The 22,202-nt window shown below is 49.1% G+C and overlaps 8 protein-coding genes across 9 annotated transcripts; 5 read left to right on the forward strand and 3 right to left on the reverse strand.

Moving 5' to 3' along the window:
* Positions 1 to 1,132: 1,132 nt before the first annotated feature.
* DFL_004787 (uncharacterized protein) lies at positions 1,133 to 2,937 on the forward strand (the record flags this gene model as incomplete). Of its 2 annotated transcripts, none has more annotated exons than XM_067633940.1 (6): positions 1,133 to 1,353; positions 1,423 to 1,471; positions 1,554 to 1,600; positions 1,684 to 2,020; positions 2,112 to 2,371; positions 2,442 to 2,937. In XM_067633940.1, 6 exons carry the CDS (start codon positions 1,133 to 1,135, stop codon positions 2,935 to 2,937), a joined length of 1,410 nt encoding a protein of 469 aa, XP_067492060.1. The 2 variants fall into 2 exon arrangements, with proteins under 2 accessions (XP_067492060.1, XP_067492059.1); XM_067633939.1 differs by having other exon boundaries at positions 1,423 to 1,438.
* A 175-nt stretch (positions 2,938 to 3,112) lies between these two features.
* Positions 3,113 to 4,449, reverse strand: DFL_004788 (uncharacterized protein; the record flags this gene model as incomplete). Its single annotated transcript, XM_067633941.1, has 4 exons — positions 3,113 to 3,693; positions 3,766 to 4,043; positions 4,126 to 4,323; positions 4,403 to 4,449. The coding sequence occupies 4 exons, from the start codon at positions 4,447 to 4,449 to the stop codon at positions 3,113 to 3,115; spliced, it is 1,104 nt and encodes a 367-aa protein (XP_067492061.1).
* Positions 4,450 to 5,430: 981 nt separating this feature from the next.
* On the reverse strand, positions 5,431 to 8,325 carry DFL_004789 (uncharacterized protein; the record flags this gene model as incomplete). Its single annotated transcript, XM_067633942.1, has 3 exons — positions 5,431 to 5,464; positions 5,525 to 8,013; positions 8,104 to 8,325. The coding sequence occupies 3 exons, from the start codon at positions 8,323 to 8,325 to the stop codon at positions 5,431 to 5,433; spliced, it is 2,745 nt and encodes a 914-aa protein (XP_067492062.1).
* A 1,019-nt stretch (positions 8,326 to 9,344) lies between these two features.
* Positions 9,345 to 11,910, forward strand: DFL_004790 (uncharacterized protein; the record flags this gene model as incomplete). The annotated part of the gene is made up of 5 exons (XM_067633944.1): positions 9,345 to 9,555; positions 9,622 to 9,899; positions 9,962 to 10,108; positions 10,172 to 11,772; positions 11,841 to 11,910. The coding sequence occupies 5 exons, from the start codon at positions 9,345 to 9,347 to the stop codon at positions 11,908 to 11,910; spliced, it is 2,307 nt and encodes a 768-aa protein (XP_067492063.1).
* Positions 11,911 to 12,825: 915 nt separating this feature from the next.
* DFL_004791 (uncharacterized protein) lies at positions 12,826 to 13,945 on the forward strand (the record flags this gene model as incomplete). Its single annotated transcript, XM_067633945.1, has 2 exons — positions 12,826 to 13,579; positions 13,641 to 13,945. The coding sequence occupies 2 exons, from the start codon at positions 12,826 to 12,828 to the stop codon at positions 13,943 to 13,945; spliced, it is 1,059 nt and encodes a 352-aa protein (XP_067492064.1).
* Positions 13,946 to 14,984: 1,039 nt separating this feature from the next.
* On the forward strand, positions 14,985 to 15,557 carry DFL_004792 (uncharacterized protein; the record flags this gene model as incomplete). The annotated part of the gene is made up of 1 exon (XM_067633946.1): positions 14,985 to 15,557. One exon carries the CDS (start codon positions 14,985 to 14,987, stop codon positions 15,555 to 15,557), a length of 573 nt encoding a protein of 190 aa, XP_067492065.1.
* A 1,221-nt stretch (positions 15,558 to 16,778) lies between these two features.
* DFL_004793 (uncharacterized protein) lies at positions 16,779 to 19,964 on the forward strand (the record flags this gene model as incomplete). The annotated part of the gene is made up of 4 exons (XM_067633947.1): positions 16,779 to 16,848; positions 16,953 to 17,186; positions 17,249 to 19,094; positions 19,175 to 19,964. 4 exons carry the CDS (start codon positions 16,779 to 16,781, stop codon positions 19,962 to 19,964), a joined length of 2,940 nt encoding a protein of 979 aa, XP_067492066.1.
* Positions 19,965 to 21,126: 1,162 nt separating this feature from the next.
* DFL_004794 (uncharacterized protein) lies at positions 21,127 to 21,719 on the reverse strand (the record flags this gene model as incomplete). Its single annotated transcript, XM_067633948.1, has 2 exons — positions 21,127 to 21,183; positions 21,315 to 21,719. 2 exons carry the CDS (start codon positions 21,717 to 21,719, stop codon positions 21,127 to 21,129), a joined length of 462 nt encoding a protein of 153 aa, XP_067492067.1.
* Between the last annotated feature and the right edge of the window lie 483 nt (positions 21,720 to 22,202).

Consider the following 22,202-nt stretch of genomic DNA (forward strand, 5'->3'; position numbering starts at 1 on the left):
TTTTCTGGGGTTTTCGGATCTGGTTACGGCTCGCATTTCTCTTTACACCCATGATTACACGGGCCTCTTTTTTTAAAACAAAATTCGGGAACAAACACGGTTGCTTTTGTCGATAAACGGAGAACGGTGCGAAGAATCGCCGGTGACTTTTTTTCTCCCTTTTTTCTCCCTTTTATCTTTTTCTTTTTCTTTTCTTTTCTTTTTTTTTACGCTCGGAGATTATGGTGTTTTCAGCTTTATTACATTATTGCGATTCTGTTTTCTCATCTGCTTCACATTTTTTTCTGGAGACCCCTATCGACCCATCAGCACAGTCTGCTATTGCTTAAGTTTACGAAGCCAATAACGTATCTTCTCCCAGCAAAGCGACAGGTTTGTTTTTCACTTGGCTAGCCTTGCCCTATCTAGGCGCCCACATAGCCGTTGCATGCATACACTTTTTAAACAGAGTCCGCATATGCATTGCATCCCGTTTGCATTTATGTACATAGCGAAAACTTCCATTCTTTATGTGTATTTTGTTTCATCGCCATGCTACAAAACCACACAAACGTTGTTGATTCCACTAGCGGCGCAGCATATGTATTCTCTATAGTCTTTACGAAACCATTGCATACGCCGTCGACGTTTACTGTCCGGTACAAAATCCATCATTTTGTTTCTAGTATAACCACCTCATCTTAGTACTATCTTCTGTTGCTTCTTTTTTCACAGAGATTACTCCCAGCGGCAGCCGTTGTGTTCCCTTCTCCACCGGGTTTTCTGCTTTTTCTATAGCTTATGATTGTTACTTTGAGCAGTTTAGCCAAGCCAATATTATGGATTTTCTTTTAGTAAATTTTTAAATTTGAAAACCGTGATGCAAGCTAGAATTCACATGAAATTTAAGAGATATCGCTCTACCAGTGGACTACATTAATGTTCCTGCAAGATATTCCTAGCTTTTAGTAAGATTTTAGTGTAAAGGAAAGAATAGATCAATATCGCGGATCTGACCTGACGAAATTCCGCTAATCTCTAGCTCTATCCATGGAGTTTATACGTACCACCTTCTCAGCCCGTAGCCGGTCATACCTCATATTTCATGCCTCACATTCCACGTTTTTCCCATCCCCACAATTTCCAATCAACCATGTCACTCGAGGCAATCATTCACGGAACGTTCATCGATGCTCCAACCCCACAGTCTCTCAGAGTCCGTGAGAATATCTTTGTAGTCGTTACAAAGACCGGTGCGATCAGGCAGATATGCACGGACGAATCGCATATCCGCGAGGAATTTAGGAGTTTAGATATTATTCGGTTGAAGAAGACCCAGGTTATTGTGCCAGGATTGGTTGATTTGCATATTCAGTAGATTACGGTTCCCCCCAAAAAAGGTGCATCTAGAAATATATTTTGCTAATTGCGATCTTACGATAGTGCCCCACAGTTCAAGGTCGGTTTTTGTCTACCTGTGAGAGAGTTCGAGGTTGAAAAGAGCTGTAACCGCAACGCGGAAAATACCACGTTCTTTTCGAAGGAGCGTGGCTGATATCGAAGTCTGAATTTAGCAATTAGGCACAAAGACAGATATACCACTGATGGAATGGCTTCAAAAGTAGGCAAGAGATCTTTTATATATGTCCTTAAACTAAATTCCTTAATACTTACTGATACTGTACCACCTTGTTGAAAAAAAAGATACACTTTCCCCGCCGAGTCCGCCTTCTCGTCCCCAACCCACGCCTCGACCATCTACCCAAAACTCCTCTCCCACCTTTTAAAAACCGGCACAACCACCGCCGTCCTCTACGGCTCAAACCACTTATCTGCGACAAAGATCCTAGCAGAATCATGTCACAATGCCGGTATCCGTGCTTTTGTAGGGAAAACCTGTGCGGATATGTTGACGCCGGAGTATTATGTTGAAACTACGGAGGGGAGTTTGAAGGATACGGAGGAGTTTGTGAAGTGGTGTTATGAAAAGTGGGGGAGTGGAAGGGAGGGGAGGGTTAGGCCGGTTGTTACGCCGAGGTTTGTATGTTTTGTCTTTCGCTCCTTGTGCCCATCGTTCTTGTGTTCTGTTCTTGGTTGTGGGGGGTGCTGACGGGGATTTGATATGTTTGAAGATACCGACTTGTTCTAAAGAACTCCTGAGAGGGTTGGGAGGCATTGCGCAAAAGTATGATTGCTTTGTGCAGAGCCATGCGGCGGAGTCGGTCGACGAGGAAGCACTCGTTGAGAGTCAACATCCAGGGCAAAGAGATGTGGAGATATACCGAGAATCCGGCCTGTTAGGTAACAAAACGATTCTAGCCCATTGTTGTAGACTTAAAAACTCCGAAGCGGGAGTGATGCAAAAAGTCGGTGCGACGGTGGTTAGCTGTCCGTAAGTATATTCTCTAAAATTTGAGTAACAGGGGATAAGCTGGCTGACTGTTTTCGTACTCCTACGATAGGTGGTCAAATATCCTCTTCGCTCGTGCCACAGTCCCGATACCCTACTACAACTCTACATTTCCAAACCTCAAAATCGGATTAGGCACGGACATAGCTGGTGGATTCGGTACCATGCTAGACAACATGCGTACCGCAATCCTCCAAGACCGTATCGACTCCTTCGCCACCGTAAATCGCTCAAACACCTCCACCGACCCGAATATCAAAAAGGAAAACTGGACGGTAGATTTCAAGTATGCTTTCCACCTTGCTACGGCGAGTGGTGCGAAGGCGTTGGGGATGGAGGATATGATTGGAAAGTTTGAAGAAGGAATGAGGTTTGATGCTTTACAGTTGGATCTGGGACTTGATGGGGAAGATGGAGAGGATGAGAGGGCGATGCGGTTTACGAGGTTTGGGGATGAGAGTGCGGAGGAGTTGTTTGAGAAGTGGGTCACTACCGGGGATGATAGGAATGTGGTGAGGGTTTGGGTTGATGGGGTTGGTGTTTTGTGAGGGGTGGTTTTGATGTTATGAATTGAAAGACCTAAACGGGGACGCACACTACCTGTTTGCTAATTGATTGTAATCACTTAAGTCTAAAACTTGGCCTGGCGTATAAATTGAAGTATTAAATAAGACCCTATGCACCATATTAGCAGTCAGGGTGAGGATAAGACTAAACTTTTTTCTAAGAGTGCTTGCTGATCATATCAACCACATCCCCCAAAATACTCGTCGGCTCGATTCCTCCCGTAATCTCGAACGGTCTCCCACCCTGCTCACCAGACAGAATCATCTTCTCAATCATCTCTAAATCCGCCACCGCATTCTCCGGACTCAACCCTTCAACTCCTTTCCCATTCTTCACCGACTCCACAAAAACCCTGACCTCCGTCTTAACCCCACTCCACTCATTCTTATCCCCTCCGAACTCCGTCCACTCCTCCGGCATCTCCAATTGCTTCACCACCACCTTCGGACCGTCCGAAACCTTTACAGTCCCCTGCTCGCAAACTATGAACCATTCAAATACTTTTGTAGCCGGTGTACCATGGCTCATTGCGAATGTGCCGCATACACCGGATTTTAATTTGATGGTAGACATAATGGTGTCGATCGGGGGAAGGTGCGGCTGAGTTAGATTTGTGAAAGCGGATAGAGAAGCGATTTGGTCTTCTCCGACTAGACGACGGAGGGCAGCGGTGAAGTGGACGCCGGCGTCGAGGCAGAAGCCGCCTTGGTACGTTGGGACTTTGCGCCATGCCGTTTCTTTATTTATTATATACCAATCAGCATGATGAATGATAATACTTTTATTCAAAGAATTGATATTTTTCTTACCAAAATACTTCCCACCAGGCGCAACATGCTGTAAAACCTCAACATGGAAAGCGAGAACCCTTCCAAGGCTCTTGACTTTTTCCTCCGCGTAGTCGAACGCAGGCCAGTATCTAAAGTTTTCGGCGACGGACCAGATGAGATCTGGGGCATTTGCTTTCTTCCATCTGATCAATTCGTTTGCGGTGGCGAGATCCTTTGCGACCGGCTTCTCAGAGAGAACATGTTTTCCGGCCGAAAGGGCCTTTTTGATGAATTCGGGTTGGTGGGGGATCGGAAGACTTTGAGGAAATGTATAATATTAATATTTTACCCGTATAAGGATACTCTTGATATCCGAATAAGATGATGGGAAAGACTCACGCGATGATTACGAAAGCGATATCATTTCTTCTTAACAAATCGTCAAAGCTCTTGCCCGGCTCAGAGTCATCGGAGTAAACGTCAATTGGGACGGTTTCATTGGCAATAATGGATTCAACGGATGTCTTTCTACGGGAGTAGATCGCTTTGAGAGTTAAGAGTTCCGGGTCCTGGAGGCAGGCGGGTTTGTGCTGGCTTCTATGGGGTTGGGTTTGAGATTATTAAGACCATCCACATATATAACTGCCGGCGCACGGGAGTGAACTCATGAACTTACTCGACGAAGATGCCGCTACCGATTATTGCGACGCCAATGGGAGCCATGGTTGAATTTCTTAGCTTGGTAAAAAGGGGTAGTTACCTGGGTATGCAAGTTGGGGGATTGAATAGAGTATTTAGAACGGTGTTGATGCTGTTGGATATCGATCGAAGCTTTGACCACCTCTTTGACGTCACTGCGCTAACTTAAAAATCTTACGCACTAAATTTCGAACTTTTGATCAAGATCTAGGTCAAAGGATAGACTTTAAATATAATTGTGTAACAGAGATGAGAAAAAGAAATTTCATCTCATGTGGAGAGACCAGCTTAGTAATACATGATACCAGATATCCTGCGCATTCCACCCTAGTATCCTTTTCACCGGATTAATGCGCGCGAAATCCAAAGTCGCCCAAAGTTTTGCAGACTAGCTAGCTTGGACTAACTTTTTTTTTTTTTTTCGCGGGATAGCTACCTAGCCGGCTCCTTTTCAAGGTATGGGAGCATTTACTTCCTTACTCATGCAAGGGGTTTGGGAGAGCTCGACTATGCACATACGGTCTGCATGTCTCATTCTCGGATCGGTGCAACCTCGGACGCAGGTAGGCAAGTAGGCCTGTTGGTATACGAAAAGCGGGTATTCTACCGAAAACAAGGATAGTCTATTCTGTTGAAGAAAAAGTTATTGATCGATTAATAATTGTCCCTGCTATATCCCGAGTACCCCAGTAGTTACTATAAACTATAGTGAAAGAAGAAAGCTAGTAATACACAGCATCGAAAGGGAGGAGCGGAGAGAAAAATATAAAGTCCGTGCTGTCGTCCAAACGCCAATCCTGGTATCGGAAGTCTAGATAAGAAAACTCCCGCGAAACAAGAAAAAAAAAAAAACCTATAAACACTTGCTTGTATGCGAGTCCTCCCTTTGTATCACCAAAATTAGATGAAGAACCCCCCTGTCTTGTGGGCTTGTAAAATGCCACCACTGAAAACGGTCTTAAAACCTGTACGACCGAGAACTGCAAACGAAAGGGCGTCCCATGTCTATAATTTTGAACGTATTGCTTCCAGTCGAAATCTATTACGATGACAATGTTAATTCATGTTCACGCATAGCAAGGAGGATTGTGTCACATACTTAACATCTTTTAAAACCTTCGACACCGGTTGCCATTTCGCAAACTCATCGAGAAGAGCCCGCGCCTCTTCTTGCAATTCATCCTGCATCTTCCTTTCCTCCAACATCCCTCTCATAGCCCACGGTAGGATATAAGGGTTCGATGCTGAAGGCAACTGGAAATCTTCGACTTTTAATGGCACCCGTAGGAACTCTTTGGTAGTGGTCTCTAACGTGTGCCTGACGCCCAAATCGTAGATTGCCGCGTCGTCATATATTCTCGAATGTCCCTCCCCGGAGTATAAGCTTCCTGCTAACGGGCCGGATAGCTCTCTGATAATCCCATGGTCTCTTACTCCGATATTCCGTAGCTTCAACGCCAATCCGACAACATTGGATATGAAATCCGGTGCGTGAACTCGTCCATCAACGAATACCGCACGGTATATAAATGGATGGCTGATGTTTGAGAAGGTTGAAGAGTACAGTGAAACGAGTTGGTCGTCGATACTGCCCACGAACACTAGCTTGACCCCATGTGCGAGCACCGCGGTAAGCGATTCGATGTACTGTAGCGACACCTCACTCTCCGGACTTGAAAACTCGAACATCTCCTTTGCCGACCCGGTAAGAATCCTCGAATTTAGTTCGCCAAAGGGACCGAGATTTATTCCCGCCATACCGATTATTCCGACCTTTGACTTTTCGACTAACCCATACTCGATCATCCTGGCCACCAAATGCACGCCAACAGGTGTTCCCTGTGAGTGGCAGCAGACGAGGATGAAATCCGCAGCTTGAATCACATCTAGCTTATTCTCTAGCAGCTTCCACAGCACTTCGACCCTATCGGACACCCGACCTTCACCCTCTAGTGCGATCTTTTCGATATCGACGCTTATATTATGTTTGTCGGCCCATCGTTGGATTGCTGCTGCTCCCTCGTTCGCGAATCGAACTGATGTACCCGTGGGTTCGCCAAGCACCCGCTGGAGGATCTTCATAGGGAAGAAGCCATGTACACCAATTGCGACCGCCTTGCGTATTCGCGGGAGAGTTGGAACGATCGAGAGTTGTGTACGTGATACTGCTTTAGGAGCGGACCAGAAGCGATTGACAGCGGAGCTTAGTTTGAACCATGGGCGCGATTGTTGGGAGTAGTAACAGGAATCGAATGAAGGCACGAGTAAGTTCGGTGGTAGCACTTTTTGCAGATTCTTCGCGGCTGGAGATATCTCTTTGGGGGCAACGGGAATAGACGGTGGCTGAGATGCAGAAGCTGAACCTGGTCTCAATCTTATTGAGTGCGGCGATTCGCTCCTTCTCTTCGCAGCATTGGTCGATTGTGGTTGTTGGATTGAGATTTTCGCCTTCTGGGGTTCTGTTTCTGTTGAAGATCCAGCTACCGCAATTTCCCCAGTTTCCACCGCCCTGTCTTTATCGGTTTCTGGTGCTGACTTGGACCACCATACCCATGCCGCTCCTCTCGCTAATAAACCTTCAGGCTGTGTGGGCTGCGCAGCTTGGGGTGGCGTGCTTGTTAGGTTCTCCGGTACATTAGTTGCGGCCACTGCACTGCCTTGGGAGAACTTTGTGTTCCCATTCTCAACTTGAGTCGTACTGCTATCGATATCCATTGGCTGTGGTCCATCAGTTGCTGCATTGTCATCGGCCTTGGTAGCTGGTGGTGCACTTTCGCTCGATCCGTACCAATATCCGAACCATGATCCCCTGGGAGGTTGTGTCGGAGGTTGTATAGTTGCTTCTGAGGCTGGGCCCGGCGGCGTATTGCTTGCTGGAAGCGGTTCCTCGGCTGTAATAGTCACCTTTGGAGGGTCGGCCACCGTTGCAGGTGCAGTTTTGATGGAGGTCATGCTTCCATTCAAAGATCTCTTCAGCCCTAGGTTCTCTGCACTTCGGACCTTCTGTACGGTTCGATGGTCGGCCTTGAGGTTCTCTATTGATGGTAAATTTGGAGTTACTTTTGGTGTTGTCGAGCCCGTCGGTGTCACTGCCGGTGGTGTAGTTTCGGCATTTAAAGCCGGTGTAGCTTCTGTATTTGTAGCAGCTGGCTTCGGATTCGGCTGGCTTCCACCCCACCACCCCCCTAACCACCCCGTGGCGACCTTCTGTTCAGGCTGTTCTGGAGCGTCGGGCTTGGTGGCGTCTTCGGTCTTTCCACTTCCTCCATTTGTTATCGACTTTTGATTGTCGCTGGTATCAGAACCTGGTTCCTCTTGTGATCCTTTCGAACTAGAATCTTCTGGTGCACCGGTTAACTGGGTGGTTGGCTTTGGTGGAGATAGAACTTTGTGCATCGGAGAAAGTGCTCGTGGTGATTGTGAAAACTGGGGTGGTGATGGTTCCGAGAAGGATGGTGTTCTCGTGATGCTTTCTTGGTCAACTTTGGTACTAGCCGTTGTTTTGGAGCCTGTCCAACGAGTGAGGTTTTGAGGTAGCCGTTGAGGGATGGTTTGAGAGACTGCTTGTATTGTTTCAGGAACCTGAGCCTGTTTGGATTGAAAGTGAGCAAGTCAGTCTGGTGTTAAAATGGTAGATTATCGAGAATTCAGGGGAGAGATTTAGGGTTGCTTGCGTACCTTCACCTTGTGAACGACCGAGGCGGTTGATTCCAACGCCGATGCCCGAGGCTTAAACATTGCGGAACCGGCCACACTTGCATCATCCCGATGGGTGGTGACAGTTGCTTGGGAAGTGAAGGAGGTTGTTGACGTAGAAGCCGAAGGATTCTGCTGGGGTGTGGACGATGGGGGAGGTGCAGAGGACGAAGGAGTGGCCTTCTTGGAATGTTTCTTGCTCATAGGAGCGCGATCGTAGGGAGCGTTAATCTGGCTGGTTAGGAATGGTGGTGGTGTCTTTTACATAGAGATAGCGGAAGGGAAGCGGGGAAATGGCGACGATAAGGAAGGAGATCGGAGGAATTCGGGGAGGTAAGGATGTGTGTCGAATGTCGGAAGGGAGATGACGAGGCCGAACGAATGGGCGGATGGAAAGGGTGATGATGCTGATGCGGGCCTGTTGGCTTGTGATTGATCCGGACGATGTGATTTGACCGTTACAGCTGGGAGTTCGGTAAAAACGTGAAACGGTAACTACTATAACTGCAGGACTGTATGTATAGATACGGACCAAAATGCAAAAGATGAGTAAGAGTCAGAATTGAAGCTGATAGGTATATCAAATGGTGATGATGATAGTTCGAATTTAGACTCCCTGGGGTTGTTATGCAATCATGATGTTGCTCGCTGGAACGTGCGTTGCGTTTGTTTCTCTAGACATTTCCATTTATGGAAGACACGAACTAAACCCGACTTCTATGACAACCCAATATCCGACTGCCAAGATTATATCTGGCAGGAGATCACATGATCTGCCAAGACAAAAGAGTGGCTCCGAAAAACAGCTCGTCGATGCGAAGTGGTGCTCGCCAAAGCTGAGTCCCCTGTTATCTAATCCTCTCTCAATCACATCAAAACATTTATCGCTGCCCACATCCGCAGACCACCCCCGATACTACATCAGGCTCTACTCCCTCAACAACCCCCACATAACCACTCCACAATCTCGGCTGTATCCTCCGCCATTCTACGACCTTCCCCGGTTATCATGCGACATGACGCGCTTCTCGATATCTATCGTCATATCAAAAGATAGATAAACAAATCTACACTGTTTAGCGTTTTAGTTCGTCGAAAAAGCGATACCACTACTCCCGATTGGCTGCGCGCTAAACGTCCCACCGCCACTATTGTGCAACCACTGGACCACCACCATTCAAACCATTCAAGACACCCAAATTCTGCAAAATACCATCGCCACCATGCTGGTCGAACTGTCGGTTCTCAAGGAGTTAAATCCTAATGAGATTTCCCACGACGACTGGCCTACCATTGACCTCGAAGATGCCTTTGTCTGGTCGCCGAAATCTACCCACCCGAATAACCTCATCGATCTGTTGGATGTGCTGGAAAAAGGACCATTTACCGTTGAAGGGAGGATAAGAGATGTTCCTGACGGGTTGAGGGGGTTTGGTAAGGGCCGTTCAAAGGGTATATATAATATACGTACTCGAGTAGCTAACGAGCCGTCCTCACTAGCTCGTAATCCTTCGAACGTACAAACATTGAAAGGCAAGAAGATCCGGGTCGCCAACGTTAGGAGATGGTCGATCGAGCGATTGGCCGACGAGAGTATCGTTATCTGGGCCCTCGGTGGCGCTGCCTGGTATGGCATCCACCCGTCGGATGACTATAACGATATTTACAACATTATGGTCAAGAAGGCGGCGATATATAACTTCATTATAGACAAGTATGATCACTTGTCTATCAGAAGCAAACATGTCAAAACCCCCATCACCGATCTTTATAATGAAGTACGTCCCATATCCTCGAAGAACAGTATAAGAAGCCAAGACTAACCGGGAGAGTATGTTAGTTGTCGGTTGATAACCCAGTTCTAGGTACTCCTGGCGAAGTGGAGGGACTTGTTCATATGCACCGGCGGTTTATAATGGCCCAGCTGATCGAGAACGCCAAATTCAAAAAGACGCCGTTTTGGCCTTATTTTGACCGCACCTATCCGGTATAATACGATCCTCCAAGCCGCTTGCGTCATATTTTGTTTGTTAACGTTTGGGTTGAATAGGGTGAAATCGCAGAAGTGCAGGCTGCTAAGCTGAAGGCTGAACAATTAATCATGGACCAAGATGAGAAGAAGGCTCAAAGACTCGAGAGCCTACTCGTGGCAAAAGGATCTAATCCGCCGGGGCGAAGACGGACACGAGCCCGCTCCGGTACTGCTAGCAGCGGAACTTCGGAGCCGGGCCCGAATACGAAACGGAAATCTCGCGACCACTCTACGGAAGAACCGGATTCTCGTCGTAGAAAGACTGGCACCGACGAATCTTCGGTCAAGCCCAAAATTCGCGTCAAGCTTGGCCAGAAGTCCAGGCGATCGAATCGAATTCCTGGCCCTTCAAATTCGCCGACTCCCGAAACTGTCCCGACACCGCTTCAGATCGCCTCTAACGGCACAGTAGAGCGTGTGATACTGAGAACGACCCGTTCAACTCGCTCTTCCAATCCATCTTCTGCTTCGCCTACGTTGTCAAATTTCGGAGCGGTGTCTGCTTCTTCGATATCCACTGCTCCCACACTTTTAGCCCAGGAGACGAAGCCGGCAGTATCGACACCCTTAATAAAACAAAATTCCACAGAACCGCCTGCACCACCGAAGCCATCGATTGATATGCTAAAGGAGGTGATTGAACACAAACCGGTTGTAAAGACTAACGTGGTTCGGGCGAGTAAGCTCTCACGGTTGCCTGGCTCCAGATCTTCTCCAAGATCGAAATCGCCACCTGCAAAGAAGGTCACGAGGTCGGCAGCAGCGGCGTCTCCCCAGGTCCATATACCACCACTGGTTCCTAGAGCTACGAAGAGATCCCGAAAGAGGACGGCTGCCCCTGTACCTCCCGTAGTTCCATTAGATGAGAGCCATCCGGGATATGACGATCTACGAGACCAAGCTATCTCGAAGTTGACACAGATGCACTCGCTTTACCAGCAGATTTCCAAGAATACGAATCAAAGCGAATACGAAAAGTTCTTGGAACTTGCTGATGAGAATGCCGAATGGAGGAGACAGCACGGGTTGAAAGCCGTATACATCGACGTTGTATACGCAGCCGGGTATTATAAGGATGAGATAAAGGACTCGAGTTTGATCAGGAGGGTTCCCGGGACCGAATATCTCATCGATAGGGCGGAATGGGATTTTGATACCGCGGCCGAATTGTTGCAGAATGTGAATCGGGGAACATATGTCCGTGAATTGCTGCAGCCTGTTAAGGAGGCGAAAAGGAATGCGAGGATGAGGGGTGGGAAGCACGGCCGAGGAAGGCCGAGGAAACACCCGGTCGCTGAGGAAGTCGCATCGTCTCTATCGGAGCTGAAAATTACGAGTATACCGAATGGGGCTTCCGATAGGAGCAATGCGACTACGGCTGCAGCTGTTGATTTGACGTGGAAATGTAAGGGACATGACGCGGACGGGAATAAGTGTCTATTTTTCCTCGAGGACGCTTCGACCTTGGAGGGAGCGAAGAAAGCGAGCGACCATTGGAGGACATGCGAGCTGAGGAAGCTCGCTACCGAGGAGACCTTGGTGAAAAAGAGGGAGAACATTGAGGAGGCGCAGACGATAGCAAGAGACCAGCAGGTCCGAGATCCGTGGATCAATATCGAGTAAGTTTTCGAGACCAGTTCTTACTTGTTGCGAGGGGAGCGACGAAGCTAACTAGGAGTGCTTTTAGCCATCTTGTTAGTTGGCTTGAAGGAGAGGCGACCAAGTCGAAATCGTGGTTTCCTGCTGGTGTCTGTTGATCCTTATTCGTTTCGTTGCCAGACAACATCCTTATCGACGTTGCATTGCTTTTCGAAACTGATAGAACCGGGGGCCCGGCGCCTCGTAATCCCTTTTGGCGAGACTTGGTTTTTGAACTGTCTAAAGTTTTTTGATATTTTAATTTTCACTGTGGTGCCTTGGCGTTGATATTACTTGCGTTCGGTGGGACGGTTTAGTTCTTATTTCTCTTTCTCGTTTTTGAAAAGTTGAGGACCGGTTATACCCATTTATATTTGTTCGGTGAAGCGAAAAAGAGGGATTGTTTCTTTTGGTTATTGTTATTTTTGGACGGGTTCACGGGGCGTGGCCCGAAGGGTCTCTCGGATTGGACCTTTTTGTCCTTGACTGATAGATTATAGTTCTGTAGGGTATTAACATGATATCTGATGGATATCAAACGGAATGATTCAAAATTAATTACATCGGAGTCTTGAGAACATGAAATTGTATTCGTCGTCAATTGTCTTGATAAAGTAGAAATGTAGTTGGTTTCTGTGTGGCCATGAGAGTGGAGTATGGTGTTTTGCTTTTTTCGCGTCGCAGCAAATCCCTGTCAGCCTGTCCAAAAAAATTTCTGAGTTTCCTTCTGCTCTTTTCTTTCCCAAGCGTCACCAAACTGCGATCCGTTATTTCTCGACCACAGGATTTCATCCCACACCTCGATAACGGATTTGAACGATTTCATAAACTTCTTACGAAAGACCTTCAAGGGATATTTTAAGAAGTACACACGCAATGGCGAAAGCGAAGTTACGCCAGATTCTCGCGGCGGATAAGGGAAAGGTGCCGTACCTTGAGAAACAGAAGAAATTGCAGAAGGAAGCGAGGAAACGGAAGAGATTGCAGGAGGGGAAGAAAGGTGGAGATGAGGGGAGCGATGGAGAAGAAGAAAAATGGAGGTTGATGGGGAGTGGGAGAGTGAGAGTGATGAGGAGGAGGATAGTGAAGATGACGAGAGGGTGATTGATATGTCGAAGTTGGAGGATAGTGATTCGGAGAACAGTGAGGATGATGACGAAGAGGAGGAAGAGACGAAGAAACCTCGAAATGGCATCTTAAAATCTTCCAAGGCGACCACAGCAGCCGACGAAGAAGACGAAGAAGACGAAGAAGACGAAGAAGACGAAGAAGACATCCCTCTTTCCGAAATCTCCGAAGAAGATGAAGACCCCGAAGCCGACATCATCCCCCGCCAAAAGCTCACAATAGACAACCACTCCGCCCTCACAGCCTCCCACGCTTCCATCGCCCTCCCGATCAAAAAATCCACCCCATTCTCCATCCACCACACGATCATCACCTCCACACCCGTAGAAATCAAAGACGTCCACGACGATCTCACCCGCGAACTAGCATTCTACACACAAGCTCTCGATGCCGCGAAGCAGGGCCGTGCGCTGTTACTCGCCGAGGGGGCACCGTTCACCCGTCCTACCGACTATTTCGCGGAAATGGTAAAGAGCGAAGAACACATGGGCAAGATTAAGGAGAAGATCAAAGAGCAGGCGGCTATGAAGCAGGCTTCGACGGACGCGAAGAGGCAAAGGGATCTGAAGAAGTTTGGGAAACAGGTGCAGGTTGCGAGGTTGCAGGAGAGGCAGAAGGAGAAGAGGGAGATGTTGGATAAGATTAATATTTTGAAGAGGAGTATGTTGTTCCTTTTATCACCCTTCTTTTGGAAAGGGATTTGTGCTGACGGATATTATAGAACGAGCCGGAGCCGACTTGGGTGACGAGAACGAAGGTGATCCGTTCGATATTGCAATCGAAAAGGCTTCAAAGGTCAACGGACGGGAAGGAAGGGATAGGAAGGGACCAAATGTTAAACGGCAGAAGAGGAACGAGAAGTTCGGATACGGAGGCAAGAAGAAGTTCTCGAAGAGTGGAGATGCGGTTAGCAGTGGAGATCTTGGTGGGTTTAATAGCAAGGGGATGAAGAAGAATTCGTTTGGCAATGGGAAGAAGGCGAAAGCTCCGAGGCCCGGGAAGAGCAAGAGACAGACGAGGAGATGAAGCGTAATCGATGGGATTGTACGATAGTGTGAGAAAAGAATCCTGGAGACTACAGGTCGTTTCGTGTGAATGCTTGATTTGGGAGTTTTGTAATATATGATACATGCTGTGGCTTTTATCCATATGACAAAAGTTTACCCGGCCTTGAAGTTGAAATCGCCCCTGCGCCCGAACTCCGATTATCACATGCCCGTATACTCTTATTTTGATCTACAATGGCCTCGTACGCTAGACTCCACGAAATAGTCACATCGACTAACATGCACTTTGACTTGCGGGTGCATTGCTATCAAAACCCGTAATTGCCGTGAGGTTAACGAACCGAAGTACTACGCTACGATTTCTGCTATCCGCCGAAAATAAAAATAAAAATGAAAACAAGTTCCATTATAAAGATCTATCGCTAGCATGGTAGTAGTCTCGTACCCAGACGGTGTGCTCGCACGGTAGCTAGTTTCAGCAGCCTCTGGACCTATCGGATATCTCCATCCAGTCCTCTCGCTTGGTTCCTGCGGTGGTCGCCAAAAGTCGTTCCAATGCTGCGCTCTACCCCAGAGCTGGGACAGCACCCGTCTTGGTACTAGACCACCCCAGCGCATCTAAAAGCCCTCTTTGAACCTGCGCACCCCTCCGCATAACTACTTACTTAAGTAACCAGTAGTAACGGGAAAGGGTCTTGAGACCATCCTAATTGATACATAGGTAGTCGTGTGAGAAACTCCCGGTAAACTTTCCGAACCCCCCTAGTTACTACCTCCTAACGTGAGAAGGATGCACACTTTGAGAGTTGATCCACGGCCGCTCTCAGAATGCGGTGGTCGCATGTCGCACAGGCACAAACAGCTCGCTTCGGCAGAGCCCTGGACCGCCAATGCAAGTCCCCTGTCACTTCCATAAAAAGCGGGCGCGCTTGTCTCAACCCCGTTTCTCTTTGTTCGGATCACCGCCCGCACTTCTTGCGCTGTATTTTTATTGTATATGCGGTCCCCGACATTGAACCACCGAGAAACGGAGCCGCATACGTACCTTATCACCAACCATGCCACTTCTGGAACCAAATGAAGTCGTCGCACTGGGGCTCTCACCCAAAGACATCCCGGCGCATAAGCCTCGGACACGGAAGAGTTTACAGGGCGCTGGTCATGTTGGATCCACTGGTGCCCGTGTAACCATGTCCCAGACACGGCGTAGAGCCCCAACAAACCACAGAAACTTAATTTCAACCTCATCCCGTTCTTCAGGCAAATCGACTTCGAATTCCTCCCCGTCGGATTCTGCGTCTCCGACTTTAACGGCTTCTAGATTCGCGTTTGGGGCTGGGGTTGAGGTCGGGAGTAACTTTGAAGTGTGCATTCCGATCCCTTCGAAGAGGAAGTTGGCTGTTCTTCAGCAGTACGAAAGATTTCCGGACGCGGATATGGCGACGGACGAGGAGATTGCACGAGTCGGGGTCGAAGATGCGCAAGATGCGGGGCGGGAAAACCCTGTCGGCGAGAACCAACCGGAGGCACCAGAACACTCGGATGAGCCCAATGGCTCCTCCGGCGCGGATATCGGTATCGATACGAGTGATAAGCAGCCTGTACAAGGTAAGCTAGCATTTGATATATGATATTGCGAGTAAAAACAGCGATGCATCGGAAAAGAAAATATTGGCAGAATGAAGGCTAATTGTTGTTATTTCTTAAAACCTTTTACGCATATATAGAACTTGAAGTACCGATTGTACCGATTGTCAACGATATTTCGCTGTGAAGTGCCGTCCGCACCAAAGGCTGCCGTATCGTGGTATAAAGCCCGTACTCCGGAAGGAGGTTATCCCGGAATGAAATATACTGAAGGACTCGAGTATATACACGTATATACATAGTCCTATATCGTCTAAGGCTCTCGAATTGACTATCGTGAAGCCATGGAGGTCTATCAGGTCGTTTCCTTTCGGCCCGCCGAAGCTTGCTGGGTGTGTTACCGAAGAGATGGAGAATGAATGGATGGATGAAAGAAAGAAAACTGGGGAGGAGGGGGTTGAGCCTCATGCCTTACTGTCACCGATGGTGTTGGAAAACATATATGGCTGGCTCGACCCCCCGCCTTCTTTCGACGACGACGAAGCAGGCTACCAGAGATCCTCAACAGCCAGGGAACAGCAGGTGCAGACCTGCCAATCGTCTCGGTCGATTTTCCCTGGCAAATTTGGAGTTCATCAGGGCCTTGAGGAGACGCTGCGGATTCCCTAGTCCCTCTTATTTAACTACCCGCAAAACATATTTTCTTTCCTCCCTCCCTACTCTCTCTTACCTTCACCTCACACACCGTCATCGCAATCTTCCTTTCCCTCTTCGCCTCCCCATCCTCTCGTCATCATTGATATCATCGTCAGTCCAAGCTCGTCATCTCGGACAAAGTCTTCAGCTTCGAGCATTCAATCCTTCCTTCGACGGTAGCTTCGCCTGCTTCTGGTGCACGAGCTGCTAACTGGTTTGGTGTCCGTGGGTGCCGTCGAGAGCAACTTCTGTCCTTCGGGTTTCCTTCCAAAAAGTTTTCCCATCCTCTTCCCCGTTGCTTGCAACTTACCTTTCATCCTCTTATCCTTCTCTTTCCATCTCATCAAGACCTTTGTCGAGTCTCCCTCATCGTCGGAAAGGTTTGTCGCCAGAGCATCTCAACACCCCCCTTCCTTCCTTCCTTCCTTCCTTACTTCTCAGAATCCTTTTCATTTGCGCCTTTCTTCGGCTCTCAGTTTCTGATCAAAGCTCCTTTTTATTTCTGATCACAAACGCACACACACATACACCTTTTACGATCGACTAATTCCTACTCCTTTGAGCTCACAATGGATCAGTCGGCCGATAAAAAGGTACCGCCTGTTGAAGAGGAGCAGATTCCTTCGACTCAATTGCAAGGTACCCCCGAGGTTCCCGCCCCTCAAAATTACCCCCACCGCCACCTCCTCCACCTTCCCGACCTCCCCCACGTCGTCGACCTCCCCGACCACGGCTCCTAATAGAAGGGTCTATCGGAGAACAGTATAGAAAGGTGAAGGCTCTTTCTCCCGCCGAGAAAGAAAAGCAGTGGGACGCCCTCGAGAAGCAAACGAACAAAATGCAACCAGTATCAAATGCCTATCTGATAGCCAAGTATGCTGCTTTCGCAAAATATGCAAGAGAGGATCGTGACCGGATGGCTCGGGCACTCAGGAACAGAATGCAGCAACTTCTTATGCAGCCTGGGCCTCATCCTGGTAAGTTCAATTTAACAGTTTCTCTCAATAACTTGCAATGTAAGACTTACGAACTCACATAGGAGGTATTCCTGGACAAGCTCCCCCACCGCGGATGCAATATCAGCAGAGCTTCCCCCCACGAGCACCTCAAGGACCCTACCAAGCGCATGCAGGATTCCCGCAGGCGCAGGCTCCCCAAGGGGCGACTGGAGCGTATCAAGGAAGCTCTCCGATCGGGACAGGATTCCAACAGCTACAGCAACCCTTTGGTGAGCCCTACGGAAGAGCACCGGTTCCCAACCCTGCTTTTCCTCCTTCTCTTCCCTACTACCCTCCTCCCTCCTACTCTTCACCCATTCCACCGGCATATCCTCCTCCACCTGTTGCACCGAGGAGCCTTTCTCATTCACACGTTGCACCTGACTATCCTCGTCCACCTCCTGAAACGAGCGTTGGGTATCAACCTCCAGCAACAGGTCCCTCTCAACCACCAGTTGCAAACAATCTTTCTCATCCACACGCTACAACGAATTCTTCATATCCTCCTGTTGCACCGACCTCTCATCCACCCGCTACAACAACATCCCCAGTTCTAACCAATCCTCCACCCAGAGCAAGGATTACCCCCGTTATTAGTCCGCAACCTCTCGAAGGCACACAAGTCTCGACGCCATTTATCCCATTGATCCTGTCAAGGCAAGTAGCAACATCGAGGCCCACTCCTACTCTTACTCCCGCCCCCGCTCCTGCGGAATCATCGGAGCCTGTCCCCGTGAAGGCATCAAAGATGTCGCGCCGGGCCTTTGAAAAGAGGCCACGACCGTCGCCAGGTGCTTTTCCAGGGCCAAGCAAGAGAACGGAGGTTATCCCACCGTTCGAAATCATGGATTCTGACATCGAGCCGCTCTCGGGCAACGAACTCCCTTCTGCGGTTACGGATAATGAAGGCGGAGACGAGGCCGATTACGGTCCCTCGCCAGATATCGAGATGGCAGGTAACGCTCACCAGAACGTAGGGCGTTCCGAGGGCTTGGCCTCCCCCAAGCAAACCAGCGAGGGCAACGAGGGGCCAAAAACCCTCGAACCCGCTTCCGGAAAGGAGAACCAGAAGGCGGGGCGCGAGCCTCCACCCCGGCTGCCAGCATCGTTGCTCGGCGGCCACCGTAGCGAGAGTGTGTTCGAGTCCCCGTTCCGGACCGCCCGCCACAACGCCAACCGCATTCTCGCTTCAGTCGCCGCCCAGGACCCCCCGCCGGCCCTCTCCCCGGGCCACGTCAGTGCTCGCACCCGCACCCGCAACCACGGCCGCGCCTTTTCCCCTCCCAACATGCCTGTCTCTGCGCGCAGATCCACGAGGATTTCGCAACAACAGGGGAAGCCGTCCGAGACGGAGACCGCTGAGGCCGTCCGAGAGACGAAGGCAAAAGCCTTCGAAAAGCTCAAGATCACAACGATCGAGAGCAATGCCGATCGTATGCGGGCCCTTATCTTCCACCTCGTACATGGCATATACTTCCAAACGAGGTCAGGCACCGGGGAGGCCTCTATCACCGAAGCCCGGCGAAGGCTTATCCTCCTTGCCAGCCAGGCAATCCGTGCTTTGCTTGGAAACGGAGATGACGCCTTGGACGTCATCTGCGATGTTTGGCGTCGCGATTTCCGCGAAGAACTGCGCCGGCCAACACTAGACATCGGGCCTCCGGCCCGACGCAATAGGGAGACCGAGGGACTTGATTTCTGCGACCCGGGTACTCGGGTCCGTTGCAGCGTCTGTGGCCGACGCCACGGAGTTGAATTCTCCGTTGGCTTCGCTGGCACCCCCTACAAGTCTACCAAGGAGCACGAGCCCGAGGAGATGACCAGGGGCTCTGACAGCGACATGCCCGGGCGGCCTAGAACCACACCGATCCGCTTCAACGTTGGCAGGTGAGTAATAGGCATCCAACCTACATGGCTCCTAGGCTTCGAGAAATGGAAGCCACTAACTTAAATTCTCCCACTCTTAGGCGGTGCACAGAGCTCATAACGAGCTATCACACTCTCCGACAGTGGGAGAGAACCCTTAAGGCCTGGGTCCACGAAAGAATGCGAGAACTTGGGCACAGACAGGACGGGTATTTAACCCGAAATTTTGCGGGCGGGGCCTCGTTCGAGCTCGTGGCCGATATTGTTCAGAGACTCCTTGAAGAAGAAGCCGAAGACGGGACCTCAAAAGTCGACGGGATTCTTGACGAGCTTACCAGCACCCACAAGCGCTCGCTAGACATCAAAAAAGCCAGGAAGGGCATGTCCCTAAAGTTCAGGAAGCGACATGGTCCGGGCACGGGGAAAAAGAAGGGAGTCGATAACACCTCTGCCACCATCAAGGAAGAAAGCGGCCAAGGGAAGGATAGCGACGTCTCTGGAACGCAGGCTAGCCGCTCCGAAGATCAAGTCGGTGCTTCTGAGACTCAACACGATCCTTCAACCACGGAGCCTGGCCACAGACGCGAGCTACAGGGTGATATTACCCGGGGTGAGAAACGGGCCTTTTGGGACCATCTTCTTCCCAAGGAGCCAGCTGTTCCGCCACTTCAACCAAATAGACCACGGATCCGCTACGATGGTATCGGGAGAACTCGACCTAGAGTAATCGTTAACCTTGACACGAGCGACGAAGATTTACCCTGTGGGAATCCGAACGGCAATGAATCTTCCGATTCTGATGACTACGTCTTCCTTAACGACGAGGACGAGGTCGAAGAGTACCAGGGAAAGAAGGATGAATGGGATGAAGGCCGGGGTGGAGGGCGTTAAGAAACCATCCGACGGATTCTTTCGTTCTCCGACTTAACCTTTCTCTCACTTGTTACGCCTCCTTCACACGCTCACTTCTATGGTCTAATCATGATATGAACCTCTCCGCTTTGATTACTCGGTTACTTGCCTGCTTCCGGCCTGCTTACGATACGAACCCTTTCGTCTTTATTACTATCGAATTCTTCTTACTTTATTACGATACGAGCTTCTCTGACCCCATTACGATACGAGCTTCTCTGGATGTTACCAAAACGAGCTCCCCAGGCCTACTTGCAACGTGGAAAAATTATGACATGGCGGAAGAAAGAAAGAAAAATACAGAAAAGGGGCGGGTGTTCTTGCTTTCAAACTTTATCCGACTCTCCGGTGTATTATTCTCTCCCTCTCCTTCCTCGAAAATCCCAGCGACATGAAGCCCTCCCGAACCCACGCTTTTAAACGGGAAAGGTTTCGTATCTAAGGGTATTTTCCCACCGCTTTACACCGTTGACACCTCTTCCTCCGGGTTTTGGATTCTTGATATCCTCCCAGGACTCGAATTCCCTCCTCTTCATTGGCTCCCTTCTACATCTCCTTTCTTGCGTTTTCTTGTTTGCTCCTGTTTTTATCGTGCACGTTTAGCCTGCATTTCGAGAAGGTTGTTTTGTTTTTTTTAGCGCCAGCATTTGTTTTAGGAGACAATGAAGAACACCCGTCCCACCGAATGGTGTGCTTTGTAGAGATCGTAGACCAGTAGCATGTGACTTGTGACTTTCAAGTGCTTGGTATAGTAGGAGTGGTTTAAGCAGTAGTAGCAGGAAGAAAAAGGGTTATTATATGTACAAAAGGGTAATCTGAAAAGACGCAGATGCCACTAGTTAGAATGGAAGAAAAACGGTTGACGACACCAAGTCTATAGTACAAGAAGAAGGCAAAGGACGTGAATATCGTGATGTCTACACTGCTACCGACCCACCACCACCAAGAATGGTACCATCTGTTGACTGCTGCCGGCGGAATTAATGTGACAGGTGGCAGGTAGTGGCCATGATATGGCTAGCTAAAGTTTGGGAAGAGGGGAGTTCGAAGATCTTGTGGGTTTTGTCGGTTGAATTCCTTTATTTTTTTTTTTTTCCAGAGAAGAAAAAAGGCAGGAGATGGTGGTTTTCTGCCATTCCATCTACCGCTTTGGAAGTTCCGGTTGGCCGAGTGAGGATTTCGAGCCGGGTGTGATGAGCTATCGGAAGGGTTTGTTTGGTTAGTATGTATGAATTTTTTCGCATTTGAATTTTCATTTTCGATTGGGCGTTAAGAAGGCCTTTCTTTTCGAAGCTGCGGGCTTATCGGAGATACCAGAATACTACTGACCTCGTTCAAATTCTGCTGCATCTGCATCTCCTTCTCCATCTCAATAACCTGCTGTTCCTCCTGCCAAGCGAGAACATAGGGCACACCTAACATCAAAGCCGAGGTGCTCAAAACCCACAAAGTCTTCCCGCCCAGCGATAGACCCGAAGATACCAGTCCATAAGTATTACTGAAGGACTTTGAGATCTGAGCGCGCCGACCAGGTGGGATGATATCCTTTAGTGCAACGATACGATCGTAGAGTGTTTCCGAGTCTAGATCTGCGAGAGAAGAGGTATCCGATGCATCTGATGCACCGTCGTCGGTGATCGAGGAGTCCGTGTCTGTGTAGTAGGCATCGTCTTCTTCGGGACCGGCTTGCTTTTCGTCGTAGTGTTCGTCGGGGACTTCGACCAGTTGGACCATTTTGGGTGATGTGATAGTTGGGTCTTTTTGGTTTGGGTTGATGCGAGGGGAATGGATTCGGTTGAGCGATATTTGGGTATCGTAGACCTATTTGCGGCGATGGTAGAGATGTCGCGTGGGTGTCGATGAGGGATGGCGGATGGATGGGTGTGTTCGAAGTGGGCTGTCGCTTAAAGATTTTGAAATTTTTCGGTGACGCAGTGGTGAAGACCCCGGAGCACAGAGTGTTATCGATAGACCCCGGGAATAGCCCCGAACGGTCCCGGGATACACCGGGGACAACTTACATATTACCAAGCACACACGTCCGCCGTCCAAGCTGCGGTTAGCTGTGGGGATCCGGACACATTTATATCATTGCATCCCCAGCTTTTTAAAATCCTACCCCTCTTCCAATTCATCCTTTCTTAATTCGCAAAACTTAAAAAAAGCATTGGTATTGTTATTTTTCCTTTTTGTTGAATATAGTCACGACACGCGACG

This window comes from Arthrobotrys flagrans (genome assembly GCF_004000055.1).
Source record: "Arthrobotrys flagrans strain CBS H-5679 chromosome Unknown unitig_0, whole genome shotgun sequence".
Taxonomy (NCBI): domain Eukaryota; kingdom Fungi; phylum Ascomycota; class Orbiliomycetes; order Orbiliales; family Orbiliaceae; genus Arthrobotrys; species Arthrobotrys flagrans.